The 14,299-nt window shown below is 34.1% G+C and overlaps 1 protein-coding gene and 1 long non-coding RNA gene across 3 annotated transcripts; one reads left to right on the forward strand and one right to left on the reverse strand.

Moving 5' to 3' along the window:
* The first annotated feature begins 427 nt into the window (after nucleotides 1-427).
* Nucleotides 428-7,524, forward strand: LOC128183664 (uncharacterized). Of its 2 annotated transcripts, XM_052852767.1 has the most exons (16): nucleotides 428-583; nucleotides 733-921; nucleotides 1,522-1,727; nucleotides 1,842-2,091; nucleotides 2,243-2,386; nucleotides 2,490-2,672; nucleotides 2,795-3,000; nucleotides 3,558-3,798; nucleotides 4,213-4,362; nucleotides 4,489-4,668; nucleotides 4,967-5,155; nucleotides 5,488-5,699; nucleotides 5,794-6,031; nucleotides 6,288-6,431; nucleotides 6,557-6,717; nucleotides 7,071-7,524. In XM_052852767.1, exons 1-16 carry the CDS (start codon nucleotides 532-534, stop codon nucleotides 7,521-7,523), a joined length of 3,198 nt encoding a protein of 1,065 aa, XP_052708727.1. In that variant the 5' UTR covers nucleotides 428-531; the 3' UTR covers nucleotide 7,524. The 2 variants fall into 2 exon arrangements, with proteins under 2 accessions (XP_052708727.1, XP_052708728.1); XM_052852768.1 differs by lacking the exon at nucleotides 428-583 and having other exon boundaries at nucleotides 747-908.
* A 1,007-nt stretch (nucleotides 7,525-8,531) lies between these two features.
* On the reverse strand, nucleotides 8,532-13,802 carry LOC128183669 (uncharacterized). The gene is made up of 3 exons (XR_008243641.1): nucleotides 13,653-13,802; nucleotides 8,829-8,984; nucleotides 8,532-8,669 (listed from the first exon to the last, which is right to left on the reverse strand). It is a non-coding gene; the product is annotated as an uncharacterized LOC128183669 (long non-coding RNA).
* Nucleotides 13,803-14,299: the final 497 nt, after the last annotated feature.

The following is a 14,299-nucleotide window of genomic DNA, read 5'->3' on the forward strand; positions in this document are numbered from 1 at the left end:
TTTGCCATTCAGCCTCCTTAAAATGGAATTTTTCTTACTATTTGACAGGCTTTTTAAATATTTGATTTTTTAAAATATCAAAAAACAAATCTAGAAGTAATTCCGTCACTGCAATTTAAATGTATTTCAAGCCATTAGATGCGCACAACAATAAACTTTCTTTTTATTGCAACTGTTCATATATCTGAACTGAATAATTGAATAATGATATATTGCAACATGAGAAATTTTGTTACCAATGCAAAGATTTTACATACTTAGAAGTCAATGCTCAAAAGCATAATCATTTTTTTTTCAGAGAGTTTTCATTTTAGCTGTCAAGTTAAATACTGGTATTATTTCACCGATTAGATCTCCCATGGATTGGTTCCGCCTGATCGCTTTCAGTCGCAATAGTAATTGAGTAAGGCATTTAACGTAACGACCTATTTAATCAATATTTTCCCGTCTCGTAGAAGACACCAAGTTTAATCATGTTGGCATCAACAAATGTGCATTTTATGACCGAATTACCTTCCGGGTGTGCGTGAAATGAAGAATTGTGTTGTGTTCCTTTTGTGTTTGGTCACTGTGAAGACAGAAGGTAAGAATTGTGGGGAGGGGATATTTACTTCTTGAGCAAAAAATGAGATTTTTTTCATGATATGCAGAATTTATTGGAGTAAGTTAACACCATTAAACACAAGCAACAACTCTACTGTGACATTTTCGGTTTTTTTCCTTAACAACCAGTGTACGCCTGTGATAATGAGGAACTGTCCAGACATCTTTACAACGCAACACTCCAGGAAAACTGTTATCAAAACGCTACCTCTTGTCAGTCCACCTGCTCTTCCGGTCATGTGTTAGAAAACGGAAGTCAGACGACGAATCACGTCTGTAACGGTACCTCATGGATCCCGAACACGGTAACATGTCTGCGTACGTACAATTCAGACGGATTTTTTGGGTGGTGTGTGTCAGGGGGTGTAATGCAGTGAATCTTAACTTAGAGTGATAGTTTAATCCTACACTACTCAGTACTCAATACTTTTTAAAAATGGAATTTTAAGAACACAAAAAATGAAATATCAGACCTTTATCTTATGTTGAAAAATGCAACATTTCTGAGAACGTTCCCAATAAAGATCAGATCTGTTGGATACTGAAATAAAAAGTGTTTTAAACTTATAAGACATTCATTGTCAAGCTTTCACTAATTGTTGCTGTGTTAAATATGGTCTAATAAATCAAATATTAACACGAAGTTAATATTCCGAACAAAATCAAATCCTTACATTAACGATTTGCCATTAACAAGCTCAATGACAATATTTAGAGTCGGCGTGGGTTAACTGTTAGAATGGGGTGTTTTTGTCAGGAACAATTTGCAAGTAAACTTGTTGTTATGTGTTTGACTTACTTGAAAAGTAATATACACATATTTCAAGATACATGTATTATAAAAAAAAAACACGTTTCGTCATGCACATGTAACAAAGAAAGCTGGATTATCAAGATTGGTATATTTGTTGTTGACAGCTGCAAGGACTCCAGTGATGACGACAAACTTTACCATCGTGTATGTGACAGAGGACCAGCCAGCCGGAAACTGTCTCTACGGTTTTAACGTCCGAATGTGGGAGAGTATAAGCAGCTTCCGGAATGCTATTCGTTCGACATGCGGAGAGTTGGAGACAGGATCTATTTCAATTGAACATCTGGAACTTTCACCTTTGGCTTTTCAGGTAAGTTTTATATGACTGTACTAACCTACAAAGATCCAACTTTTAGAAATGAAAATACATGTGACTTCATATTTATTAAATAAATGACAAGTTGCCATATTGTTTTTTTTACAGATTAATGTTGTATTCGACGTTAAATTCTCAGGAGAAGGCACCGAAACATCCCGCGATATCTGCATGCATATAATTGAAATCATATCTAACGGGAATCAGAACTATCTGAAACCTTTCTCCGTCATTTCCTGCAATGCTTCACACAGCACAGTAACAAAGAAGCAGACGACATGGAGCGCCGCCTTTGAGTACAACTGTACCGAGATGTTGGGTTCACAGCCGTTGGCGAGTTCAGGGGGTGTTCGATGTGGTAAGAAATGCCATCGAACCTACATATTGTGATGCAAAGTGATTTTAGTCCTGAAGAAATTCCTGGACGGCAATTGCTATTGATGGTACATGTACCAATCGTATAGTAGATTTCATGACTGAACCTTATATACATGTACAATTTTTTTAAGTTCCTTGCTTTCCTGGAAATTACCTAAACTCGACCCGATGTGAGCCCTGCCTCCAAGGAACGTATCAGGCGGTTCCGGGTCAGCTGATCTGTGACGTATGCCCATCCAGAAAACACGTCACAGAGGACAGAACTGAATGCCTAAGTACTTGTGCAGAAAAATCCATTTTATCGTTTTATGTCCCTGTTTGACAATAAACATATATTAGAAAATAAGAATTGAAGATATCTCTTTCAATCTTTTCTAGATTCGATGTGTGTATCTACTTTCCTTACTCAGAAGACCCAAAGTATTGATTTAACGTGTAACTCCGAGAGTCAAATGTGTATGTCCACCTGCTTGGGTGGGTACATACAAAATGACGGGGGACTTTCTACAGTGTATAACTGCAGCGGTGAAGAATGGTTTCCTCCTCTTAAGAGTTGTATAAGTAAGTCTCTTGTTGATTAATTGCATTGAAGGAACCATGTAACATTGATTGCTACTGATCATTAAGTTTATTTGATTTTTAATTCATAAATGTGCTTTTCATTTAACATTTTATATTAATAGAATATGAATATTCCACATACAACGTTGACCTAGAAGCTGTCTATAGGACCAACGATGCAGTGGCGGCCACTTGTTTAAGTCAATTCCAAGCCTTTACTTCTGCTCACAGAGATTACTTCCAAACAAATATATCTACCTCCTGTAGCGAACTTCATGACGGAAACGTGACCATTGAAAATATAACTATTGGATCCATCGCATTCCAAGTAAAGTATAGATGTTGTTGTTTCATAATATTGAAATTAATAGTTTTAATTTCATCTGAATTTTTTTTTTACTTTTTTAGCTTGATATAAGATATTTCATTTTATTTAACAGTGATAAGAACGCATGGCAGTGTAACTAAGTAAAATGTCACTTTTGAGCAGATAACACAAAATATACACCTATTTTGCTTTTCAAGACAGTTTAGTGACCTTATAATGATTTGTAATTCTGCCTGAAATCCCGTTGAAAGGTTTGCTTGAATTTATTAAAAAAGTAACAAAATTTCATTAGTTTTCATTTTGAGAAAACCTGTACAATCTAAATTTCCCATTTTATGAATGCCATTGCCCAAATATTGATTAAAAAGTTTTTGTATTGACTTACATGTAGTTTATTTTCTATCATATTTTAAGATTATTTACTTACTTTTGGAGAATTATTTTGTAAAAAGTGTGCTATTTAACTTTTCTCTAAATATTTAATTATGGTAAATGCGTCAGTATCAATTTTAAAAAAAATGTTTTTTGCACTAATACAATTATTAATGTTCTAACAGATAAAGATGACATTTCATCTGAAATTTTATGGATCATGGCCAACAAAAACAATGGATTTGTGCATGGACATAATAGAAATCACTTTTAAAAGTCGGACGACTTATCTACATCCATACACAATCTTACAATGCACAGACGGGCGAACCAATGTGACCAAAGTATCGGCACAAAGATCCGGCGATGTGCTTAACTGTCCGGATGGACGGCTCGTCATCAACTCCACAGAGGCGTCCTACTGCAGTAAGTCAGAGTTCTAAAACTAAACAAAGTGCATGAACTGATTTTGTCATTTTATGGGTTTGTTTTACTGAAACCAAGTAAAATTTTTACATATCAATGTAAAAAGATGATTGTGTAGAAACCAACTGTACGAGTTCAAAACTATAATCAAAAGAAAACGTATACAGTATAATGAAAAGTAATGGTCTGATTCACATTAGTTTCAGTTCCATTGCAAAAGATGATACTATACCTGCCTATACAGATGTTATTAATTCAGTATATTACAATATTTCTTTATAGTAATTCCTCTACAAATTCCTTATTACTACCTTAGTTTGTTTATATTAATGGTATCATTATAAGATATTGTCTTTATCATAATATCTTACGTACGAGATTTGACATTTTTTTTATTTTGACCATTCTTCATAGTTCCATGTTCAGCTGGGACATTTCAAAATGATTTGATATGCTTACCGTGTCCCAATGGAACTTTTCAACCAATTATTGGCCAAACCTTTTGTCACAACTGCTCTGATTGGACAAAAGTAAACGAGGACCGCACTGAATGTCGGCTAGAAGGTATGACTATGATGAGAAAAATAGGTTTGAACTTTTATTAATTTTTAGTATAAGAACGTAAAGCGTTAACTATCTAGGTTTTGCCATTAGATTTTATTATGTTTGAGGTTTTTTATGACAATTTAGAAATCACAACTTTGGGTAATATATCTTACACTGGGTCCTCGCCAGTAACGGAAGTGACTTTAATACCAAATGTCACAGAGCAGTCGACGGAAAGTTTCACAACATACTCATTTACTACAACATCGACAGAGAAATCCACGAGCTCTTCACCGACTACTACAGCAATGCGGACTACCAAAGGTCGGTGGAAGATACTGATGGATAAATTAACATATTTATCCAAGGCATCTGTTCTCACCCGTATAAAATAAGTATTACATTATTGTATTACGAGATTGTTCAAAAATATATAAAAAGTGACATAGAGTCCTTGTCATTTAATAGGTTTATAGAATGGAAGTCAGACTTGTTGCCAGATAAGTGATTGTAAAACTCGACAAAATAGTTTTAGGAAATCATGAAACTTAAATTTGCAGTTGGAACAGAAGATTCAGGGACAATTTTATGTTCCAAAATATGTGTTTTTCTATGTTGTAAGGTTACACCATTCCTTGTGGTTTGAACCAACTTTCCTCAGCCATTTCAAATTCAAAATACACGTGCGCTGCACACAACCAAACCTGTACGGTAGAGTGTAGTAGTGGATACGTCACCAGTGAGGGGGAGGCGTCTGTAGAGTACAGGTGTGAGGGCGATGTGTGGACTCCAGACCGGAAAGTCTGTCTGGGTAAGAACCTAAATGTAATTTTATACAAAACTATCTTTTATCTGTATCGCAATGAAAACCTTATACTGAACAACCGTCACTTTACTTCATAAATATTCACCAATGAAAATTAAAACCTGGGCATTGCTTAATTGCTAAATACTAAATAAATACTGTTTTAATTATGATTATAGAATGTTTCCAAAAACTGCTTAAACCCTTAGGAGGATATAATTAAGGTTACCACTTCAATGAAAAAATACAAAACGGGTGTATTCGTAAAATTATTTTATATTTGGTAATTCAAAAGAAAGAAAAATCGACAGGTAATGTGTTCTGGTTTCTCTCTACAGAATACGATATTCCCTTTACAACAAGCGCCCTCTACATGACTTACAGCACTGTGGACCAAGTAGCTTTGTCCTGTCTTCAAGATTTCCGAGAAATCACAGAAAGAAACAAGGAACTATTTCAGAAGACCATCACGGACTACTGTGGGGATTTGGGTATAAACGCTGGGGGTGTGAAGATCGAAAACATCACATCAATTTCACTCTCGTTTCAAGTAAGATCATTAATGATAGCATTGTTAAGTTAAAGTATCAAACAGAGTGGTTTAAAAGATATTCTTTAATGTTATTATTGGGCTTTCTTTGCAGATAACAAATACAATACTGATTACGTTCTACGAAGAAAGCGTTAACGTCCGTGAGGTTTGCCTTGACTATATCACGCTGATATTTCTTAACGTTCCTTCCCTACTCATGCCGTACTCTCGACTCAACTGTACCTCGGGGTTATCCGACGTTACCAAAGTGTCCGCCAGTCACGGCAGTCCGTCCTATAGTTGTAATAACAGGACATATCTGGTGAACAGGACAAGCCAAGTATATTGTGGTATGTAATTCAATAGCAATAGAAAGTTGCCGCATTTTAGTAATGTTTCATTGCCTAGAAAGGTTGCATGTATTGCAATGTTATATATTGTAAATTGCCCATAAATTAAACTTTATATGAAGGACTCAATTATAGTTATTGATAAACAGTGATTGTTATTTTTTAAGTTTTTTACACAATGTATATTGCTGGATAAGTAAATCATTTGCTACCATGCAGTTTTCATTGAAACAAAATGACGTTTTTGTTTTACTAGTTCCCTGTGCCCCCGGAATGTACATGGTATCCTCTCAATGTATCCTTTGTCCTGAAGGTCATTACCAACCACTTCCGGGTCAGCTCACATGTGAACCATGCACTGAAAACAGGACGGTGGTGGAGAGTGGAACAAACTGTACAGGTAAAAATAAACTGCGGAATAGTAACATGAGCTTTAAAGAAAAAATGGAGCCTAGCATTGGCTTTTATTTCTAGTCATTGCTGTTCTCATTCTCCAAATTTATAATTATGCTTTTGTTTTATTAGAAATAGTTGATGATGAAAATGATTTCAACCTCGGAAAATCACAAGTAGGACCCACAGGCCTAACGGAAACGGAAATAATCGTCATTGCAGCGGTGTCTGTCTGTTTGTTTTTTTTACTTGTTGTTATAGCAACAGTATACTACTGCAAGAAGTCTAAAGCAGTAAGTACAGAACTAAAGTTTTTTTTCTATTTAATATCACCTATTACACAACTAACAATCCCACTCCAGCGCAGTTTTCTCAATTTTTGTGTTTTGGTGTCTTGGATTATAGTAAGGGAAAAAATTGATGGTAAAAAAAATTATACTTTTTTTCTTTTACATATTGATAATCTTAATAATTATTCTTCAATCATGAATGTACTTGATCATAAATGAAGAAAATTTATTTTGTAACTTTAAAATATGTCTCTACATACATTTACTTGTTTTATTGAAAGCAAATATCATCAAAATCTCTCTTTTATTTATATTTTAACATTCAATTTATCATGCGTTCATTTCCCATTCTGCAGAAGAGAAGAACATCTCATGCAGATGTATCAAGTGACGCTAAGTCAGGAGACGGTGTGTCAGTCAAATCGGACGAGTACCTCAGAAGAAGTCACGAAGAACTTATTCCAAGTAAAAGTAGTTCCACAAACGATCCAAACTGGACTTACCAGGACGAAAAAATCGAAAAATCCACTTTTGCAAGTGCAAACGAGGCTAAAGCATTGGACGTCCTTAATACTATAATTGACATTAACATCGACAATGAAGAATGTATTACAGCGCAGCCACCTGTTTTCGAGAACGTCCGAGAAGGAAAATGGCGGCCGTTACGTCATAAAAATGAAAGTAATGTTGCTGTCGTCATTAATAAGGCTAAAGAGACGGAGCCTGATAAGGCTCCATGCAGGACTCTCAGTGATTATGACAACTTCCAGATATATGTACCGGAACCGGAAATGTCAGATCCAGATTAATTAAACTCTATGAGATTATTTGTGATAATGAGATGCATGAGAATAATCAAAATGTTTAAAATTAACATTATATTTGTAGAATGTAACATTTTATCAATATACTTTATTATATTTTAGGATTTTTATACTAGGTATATTACTAATAATTTTTACTTTTTTACATGTTTTTCAAGAAGTACTTAAAAAACTTACAATGTATACATTTTCATATATACATTTTCATCAGCAAACATTCATTTTCCCCCATCCATTTAAGCTTATAGCGTTTATTAAATAGGCAGAAATGCCACAGAGATAATCAGAGAAAAAGGGAATGCTTTTTGTCATGGTCAGACGTATTCCACCATGAATTTCCATTTTATTCTTTAACTACATGTATTATCATGCACATGAAATGTTAGGCAGTTTTCATAATTGTGTTCTATATAACTGTTCCATAATATTAAAAAAAAGCTCCACATTGAACGAAAAAATTAATGAAAATAAACAGTATACGATGCAATAAAATATGTTATTACTATATGCATTGTTTTATTACACTGTGTTTGTAAGCCATTTTCTGTGGCTTAACTGTAAAAAAGATTGTTCCCAAGACTGCATTTAGTAAAACCTGCACATACAATACATGCAAGTTCAACTAAGTGCAAATGGGGCAATATTGATTGACATGTGTATTATGGACGAAATTAAAACAGCACATTAATGTAGAATCATAATGTTTAAATCGAACAAGTTTTCTTTATTGATTTTTTAAAGTGTTCGTTTACAACGCTTTGTAATCAACTGTTACTTAAAATTTCAGAGTTGCAGTCACACAAGTATAATTATAATTTATTCGAGATCGTTTTCCTGGTTTGTTAAAGCTATAGGTCCAACTTTATATAACACTATAAATGTTAGAAAAAGACATATATCATACACCATTTTGAAGTATTGTTCTAAAACATCATGTGTGTAAATTGAAAGCGCCAACATGACACAGAATACTAAATATATCCAAGTATGCAAATCGGTGTAAGGCACCAAAAGCAGGATAGAGGCAAGCGTCTCGATGACTCCGACCAAAAGCATGTATCCATCTGGTGAAGGTGTGATTCCAAATAACACAGTGGGGCACACAGTAGCATATTGTGCAAACTCTTGTCTCTAGATATTAAAAAATAAACTAAATAATCATTCTTTACAAATTTTACAACTAGTACAATAATTGTTTTTAATTTTCAATTACACTATGATTAGTCATCAACTTTATCCCCATCATTGTCCTATTAATTATGCATGGCTTACAATTTTATCTTTACTAACCGTTTCTTTATGGTCCTTTGAAAATAATCGACTAGTTACTTTGACCAAGCCTGCTCTCAGAAATATGAGGGTCAGTATCCATGACAACACGTACAAAGCCACGCTCAGAAAGTCCATGTTTTGTCCTGCACTTCTTGTTACAAATCAGATGTTACCCTAAAGTCAGAAATCAAAAAGATCACACATAATTTACCTTTTTTCGTTACTCTATAGGTTCATATAAGGAAACATATAAGGAAACATATTTGCAAATGTAAGTATTAGTACATGAAGTGCTTAAGGAACATTATTTCAAATTCATTCATTTTCATTGAAAAGCAAATTTTTTATACAGAGCTTCATTCGAAGATCAATGCGAGAATAAACGTTACTCCATATATAACAAAGAACGCAGCAAATCCTTTTTGTCAATCAATAGACTGGTGCACTGTCCGCATTGTTTACATAAATTTATCAAGGCCGATCATTGACCCTTTAAAAGGAAAACCAGTTCGACAGTGTGTTTGTATGAACAATCAAAACATGTAGAAAATTACTGTGTTGAAAACCCCTTTTTTCTCCATATGCTCTAAATATAATAAAAAGGGCTCTTTTATTTCTTTATAAATGAACATCATTTAAAACAGCGCCAGGTTTCCTTAACATGCTGTTGTAAATTCGACTTGCTACTTTGATTATGTATAGCTGTACAATGTATCATCTTGAAACAATTCTCTTAATTTTCGTAATATACGATAATTAAATTTTAGAGACATTTCATAAATAACAAAGTAAACTTCACAATATTAATATTGCTAAGACTGAATTAGGTTTGGCATCATAGTGGTTCAATGTGGTAAGAACACGCATTTCATGTTCGAAGAGAGGCTGAAAGTCGATTTAGACATAAACAGTCTATTTTGGAGAAAAAAAAGTTCAAAGGGACTTATTTTAACTAGAGCAGAGCTCGTGGCAAAGCCCCGAGTAGGTCTTCCGTTGTTGCTGCGAGTTCAAAATATATGTTATATGGTGTCAAACGATTATAATGACTATACTTTCAGTTCTGCTTTTGTTATAAAAACGTGTTGTGATTGAAAGCCTGTATATAAAACGTGTTTTGAAACAAAGAAAGGAAGAAAATATTTTAGGAAAACTATTTGTCGAGCAGAGTTTATGTAATCGTTTCAAACATTCTTTAAAAAGTGAGATGTTTAATGGCGAGTTAAATTTTCAAGGGTAGCAAGCATTGTTATAAACAGTATGTACTCATGATTCATGTCAGGAATTGTATTTCTTTTTTAAACTGAACCCGCCTACAAAACACGTAAACCTTTCTCAAAGATAACTTCTATATTAAAATATTTCTAAATTTTTGAAGACTATGTGCAAGTTTAGAATTGCGTGTTGACAAAATTCACAGACCCTAAAACGTACTACTACACCAAAAAAGCGTGCGGCCTACATGCGAGAAACGTTGCGTGTAAACCTTTTAGAGTTTCATGTAAACCGTTTAGCGTTTCGGGCAAAGCGTGTAAATCGTTTCGAGCAAAGCGTGCGAGAACCGTGTGAAACGTTCATCAGATTTCATTCGGAACTCTCTGACAAGTTAATTGTTTCAAAATGGCGCCCGTGTTTTACATTACTTTAACAAAATTGAGCGAATTTTTAACAAACAAAAGAAAGGTATATATATATTAAAAGACGACTAGTAACAGATAATTACATGTATATTTAACGTTTTCATGCGATGTTTCAGTACTGAAACAATATTAAAATTCGCTATACATAAAAAATATTAAATACAGTTAGTGAAACATGATTTCTATTGGAACAAACCTAAATCAACTTTAACTTGCACGATCATGTTTTGATAAGCATGTATTTTTATTATTTATTTACATCGATAACTCTTACTGAGACCATTCGGCTGTGTACAAGCAGCACACATAACCTCGGACATCGGGTGAGACCTGCACCTGGCTAAACCTGTCAATCAAACTCTGTGTATTTGTTTTCATTGGATGGTCAGGCGTCTCTCTTTTGTCAAAAGCCAATGGAAAATTAATGACTTCAAGGTAATCGGAATACGTATTTGATGAAGCACACAATTTAAATGATAGAAAATTTATTAATTATTTGAACAAAATTAAATGTAAACATAGAAAGGTAATAAAAAAATTAATTATTATGGGAATCTATACGCATGGTACTCAATTCAAATAGATTATATTATGATTTTATTATTTTATGTAGTAAAATCACCCTTCCAACTGTTACTCAATTACATAACAATTGATGACCTGGGGCTATAAATGTTCTGAGCTGTGTGCGCTGAAGCGACACATGATTCTCGGTCGCATGCGGCAATTGAATTAACACAGACTGGCCGAATAAACAAAGGGGTGGGAAAGTGAAACAAAATGTTACACATAAGAAACCACCAAAAATGATTTTCGACAGATCTTGCTATCTTTTCTCCAATTAAAAAAAAAATCCAGCGCGAGCACCAGTCAGCGGGGCGGGAGGAGGGGGGGGGGGGTGCAGCAATGAGTTCGCTTCCACAATGAAACTACAGTAGTGATTAATATGTGACCGATAGAATCTAATCTAAAGTTGTTTAAACTCATGTGAATATATTTTTAAATAATCATCGAATGCCTCAATTCAGGGCATTCCTTTATCGTGCTAGCACCTACCGCAAACATGTAACATGGAACTTTGATTACAATTTGATTTGATTTTTAAACTACCTTATACGCTATCGTATTAACCAATGCTTAATCAACTGTACAAGTAAAATAAATTTATTTTTTCATCTTAAACCAATATAATAGTTGAAAACATAATAAAATATAGTTGTGTCCGTGCAAAATATGAAACATAAACGCGTCATAATGTACATGTAGAAGAACACGAACCGACCGCGGATCACTTATCCACTCGCGCCGGATTTCCTCAGCCATGTGCGAGGGATTATCATCATTTAAATGTTTAATATTTGAGGGGGGGGGGGTGTTGATTTAAAACATTAATTGTACAGGTTTTAAAGTAGTTTACATAAACAAACCAACCATTAGTTTATGTCTAACGATTTTTCCGATTTGGAGTAATATCGTTCATTAATATTCATTTACACTCAAATATTTAATTAAATATATACAAGTAGGACAAACTTTTATAACATAAAATTAAAACAGTTCTTGTATATACGGCTATATTAACTCAAACACGTTCATATGCATGTAAGTGTAAGTCGCGGTGTGCGAATCTTGTGTATTAAATAACCGCTTACCGCTAGGTAATGCAGCCGTCGCTGATCTCCTCGGCCGTGGGCAAAGAATATATTTCGTAAAGGTACAACGCACAGAAACGCAATATAATGACCTTACTCTATCAAATAGAAGTTATATATTTTAAACTTAAACCCCACAATTGATCTTTGTCTATTATTGCTTTAGAGAATGACATTGCTTTTATTAATTAAATGAACTATTTCTTACTTGACATCCAATCGTTTAATCAACAAAAGATTTTGTGTAATCAAAACTAAAACAATTCTTGAGTTCGCGGCTAAATAAACTCAAATATGAGAGACGCAACTCTCGTGTATTAGAAAACCGCTGACCGCTAGGTAGTCCAGCCGCGAGCATGGTGACCGATTTTCTCGGCCGCGGGCGAGGGAGAGCTTACGTAATGGTACACACACACACACACAGCTCTGATACAAGGTAGATTTTAAATGCATGGAGTTAATAAATAAAATTTAATGCATAGAGTTTTTTAATTCCATATTTTGTGGTTAAAAAGAAAAGAAAAAGAATGTTTTGTTTTCCAATTGCCGTTTTTAATGATTGTGCACTATAAGAACTTAACAACAATGACTTAAACTCCTAAAAAAAAGCATGTACTCCAACAAAAAAAAATTCTTATAAATTAATGCCTCCTGTATAAACCAGCATACTTTCTGCGGCAACTTTATGCCAGTTGTACGCACGAAGACTTTCGTTCACTTGTCAAATGAAAACAGGTACATGTCAACATGTAAAGCTTTTTACACTCATACTACACAAATCACTTACAAAAAAATATTGTTACGACCTTTATGAGATCCCAACAAACAACTTTTCCAGCGACATCCATATCAAAATCCAAACCGTTTTTGAGTTATTAAGCAAACACTTTTAGGGGCTATTGGCCCTTAATTTAAGGGGCCAGCCCTTTTTTATTGGTGTCAAATGAAAGCCCTTGATATTCTGCACAACTTTTATTCTACATGTCTTAACAAAATATTTTTCGTTAAAAAGATATAAAGGAAAATATGTCTAAATTTTTGCACTTTTTGGAATCCTGTTTTTTGACCCCCTACCTTTTCCTAAATAAGGAACGTAATCCAAAAACAAAAACCGATGTATACAACTTCAATGTCTTTGTTATTCAAATTCGTTGGATTCCCATTCCCTGCTATCATAGTCTCGGAGCCTTTGTCTGGAAACCAAAGGCCCTAAAAAATTTTAAAAGGGGAATAACTCGTTAACGGAAAGGGAATTCTAACTTTTATGAATTGATGAAGATAGTGTTTTGTAAAGTCCATTAGCCCTGAAAATTTGAGCAAAATCCGTTCAGAAATGAGCAAGATATGAAGCCTCAAAGTTCGCGTCTAGGAAGAAAAAAAAAAAAAAGAAAAATAAGAATAATCTTAACCCGCACAATAATAGAAAGGTCTTCCGTTGGAAACGGAAGACCTTAATTAAAACGCCAACAACAATCTGCCCCCCCCCCCCCCCTGTATTTACAAAATACAGGCACAAATTATTATATCTTAACGAGATAGTAGGGACCAAATACCTCTTTACAGTAGATATACAGGTTTCTTCGTTTTCCTCAATTTCTTGCCCCGGAATTTGTTCACAATTTCCCAACTTCACGCCTGGTCTTTCCTTTAACCAGCTGTTAAATGATTTTCCGAGTTCTGCTGGAAAGGCCCGATAAGTTGCGATTGATTATTTTAAATCGACTAGAACTTTTAAATTAACCCGTGCATATACGGATATTTTTTACCCGAGAAAATCGTGCTGTCTTGCAACAGATCTAGATCTTTGCTACGCGTACATATATAACGATTCGTCGTGTGAATGTTTAAGAGTAAATTCTTTAAGGTGTTTTAGGAAAGGCTCTGTGTTCTATATATTTTTAATCGATCAATTCATTAAAGCTAAATAAATTAAAGAATAGACGATGTGCACTACTACGCATAGTGTGTACAATTGTATTTACTGCAAACGTTCCTGATATATAACTGCCTATTGTCAACACACATCATGCAGTCACAAGTACATGTATACTAACATGTCAGAATATCTACATGCGTATATATTGTCTATGTATTGTATATAGTAGATACTGCATAAGACCAAAAGTAATAAAACTTCCAAAAAAAAAATTAACTATGTCAGCTCACAGCGTCAAAACACTAGGTGAAGAAAATTTTATAT

This window comes from Crassostrea angulata, chromosome 5, assembly GCF_025612915.1.
Source record: "Crassostrea angulata isolate pt1a10 chromosome 5, ASM2561291v2, whole genome shotgun sequence".
In the NCBI taxonomy this organism is placed as follows: domain Eukaryota; kingdom Metazoa; phylum Mollusca; class Bivalvia; order Ostreida; family Ostreidae; genus Magallana; species Magallana angulata.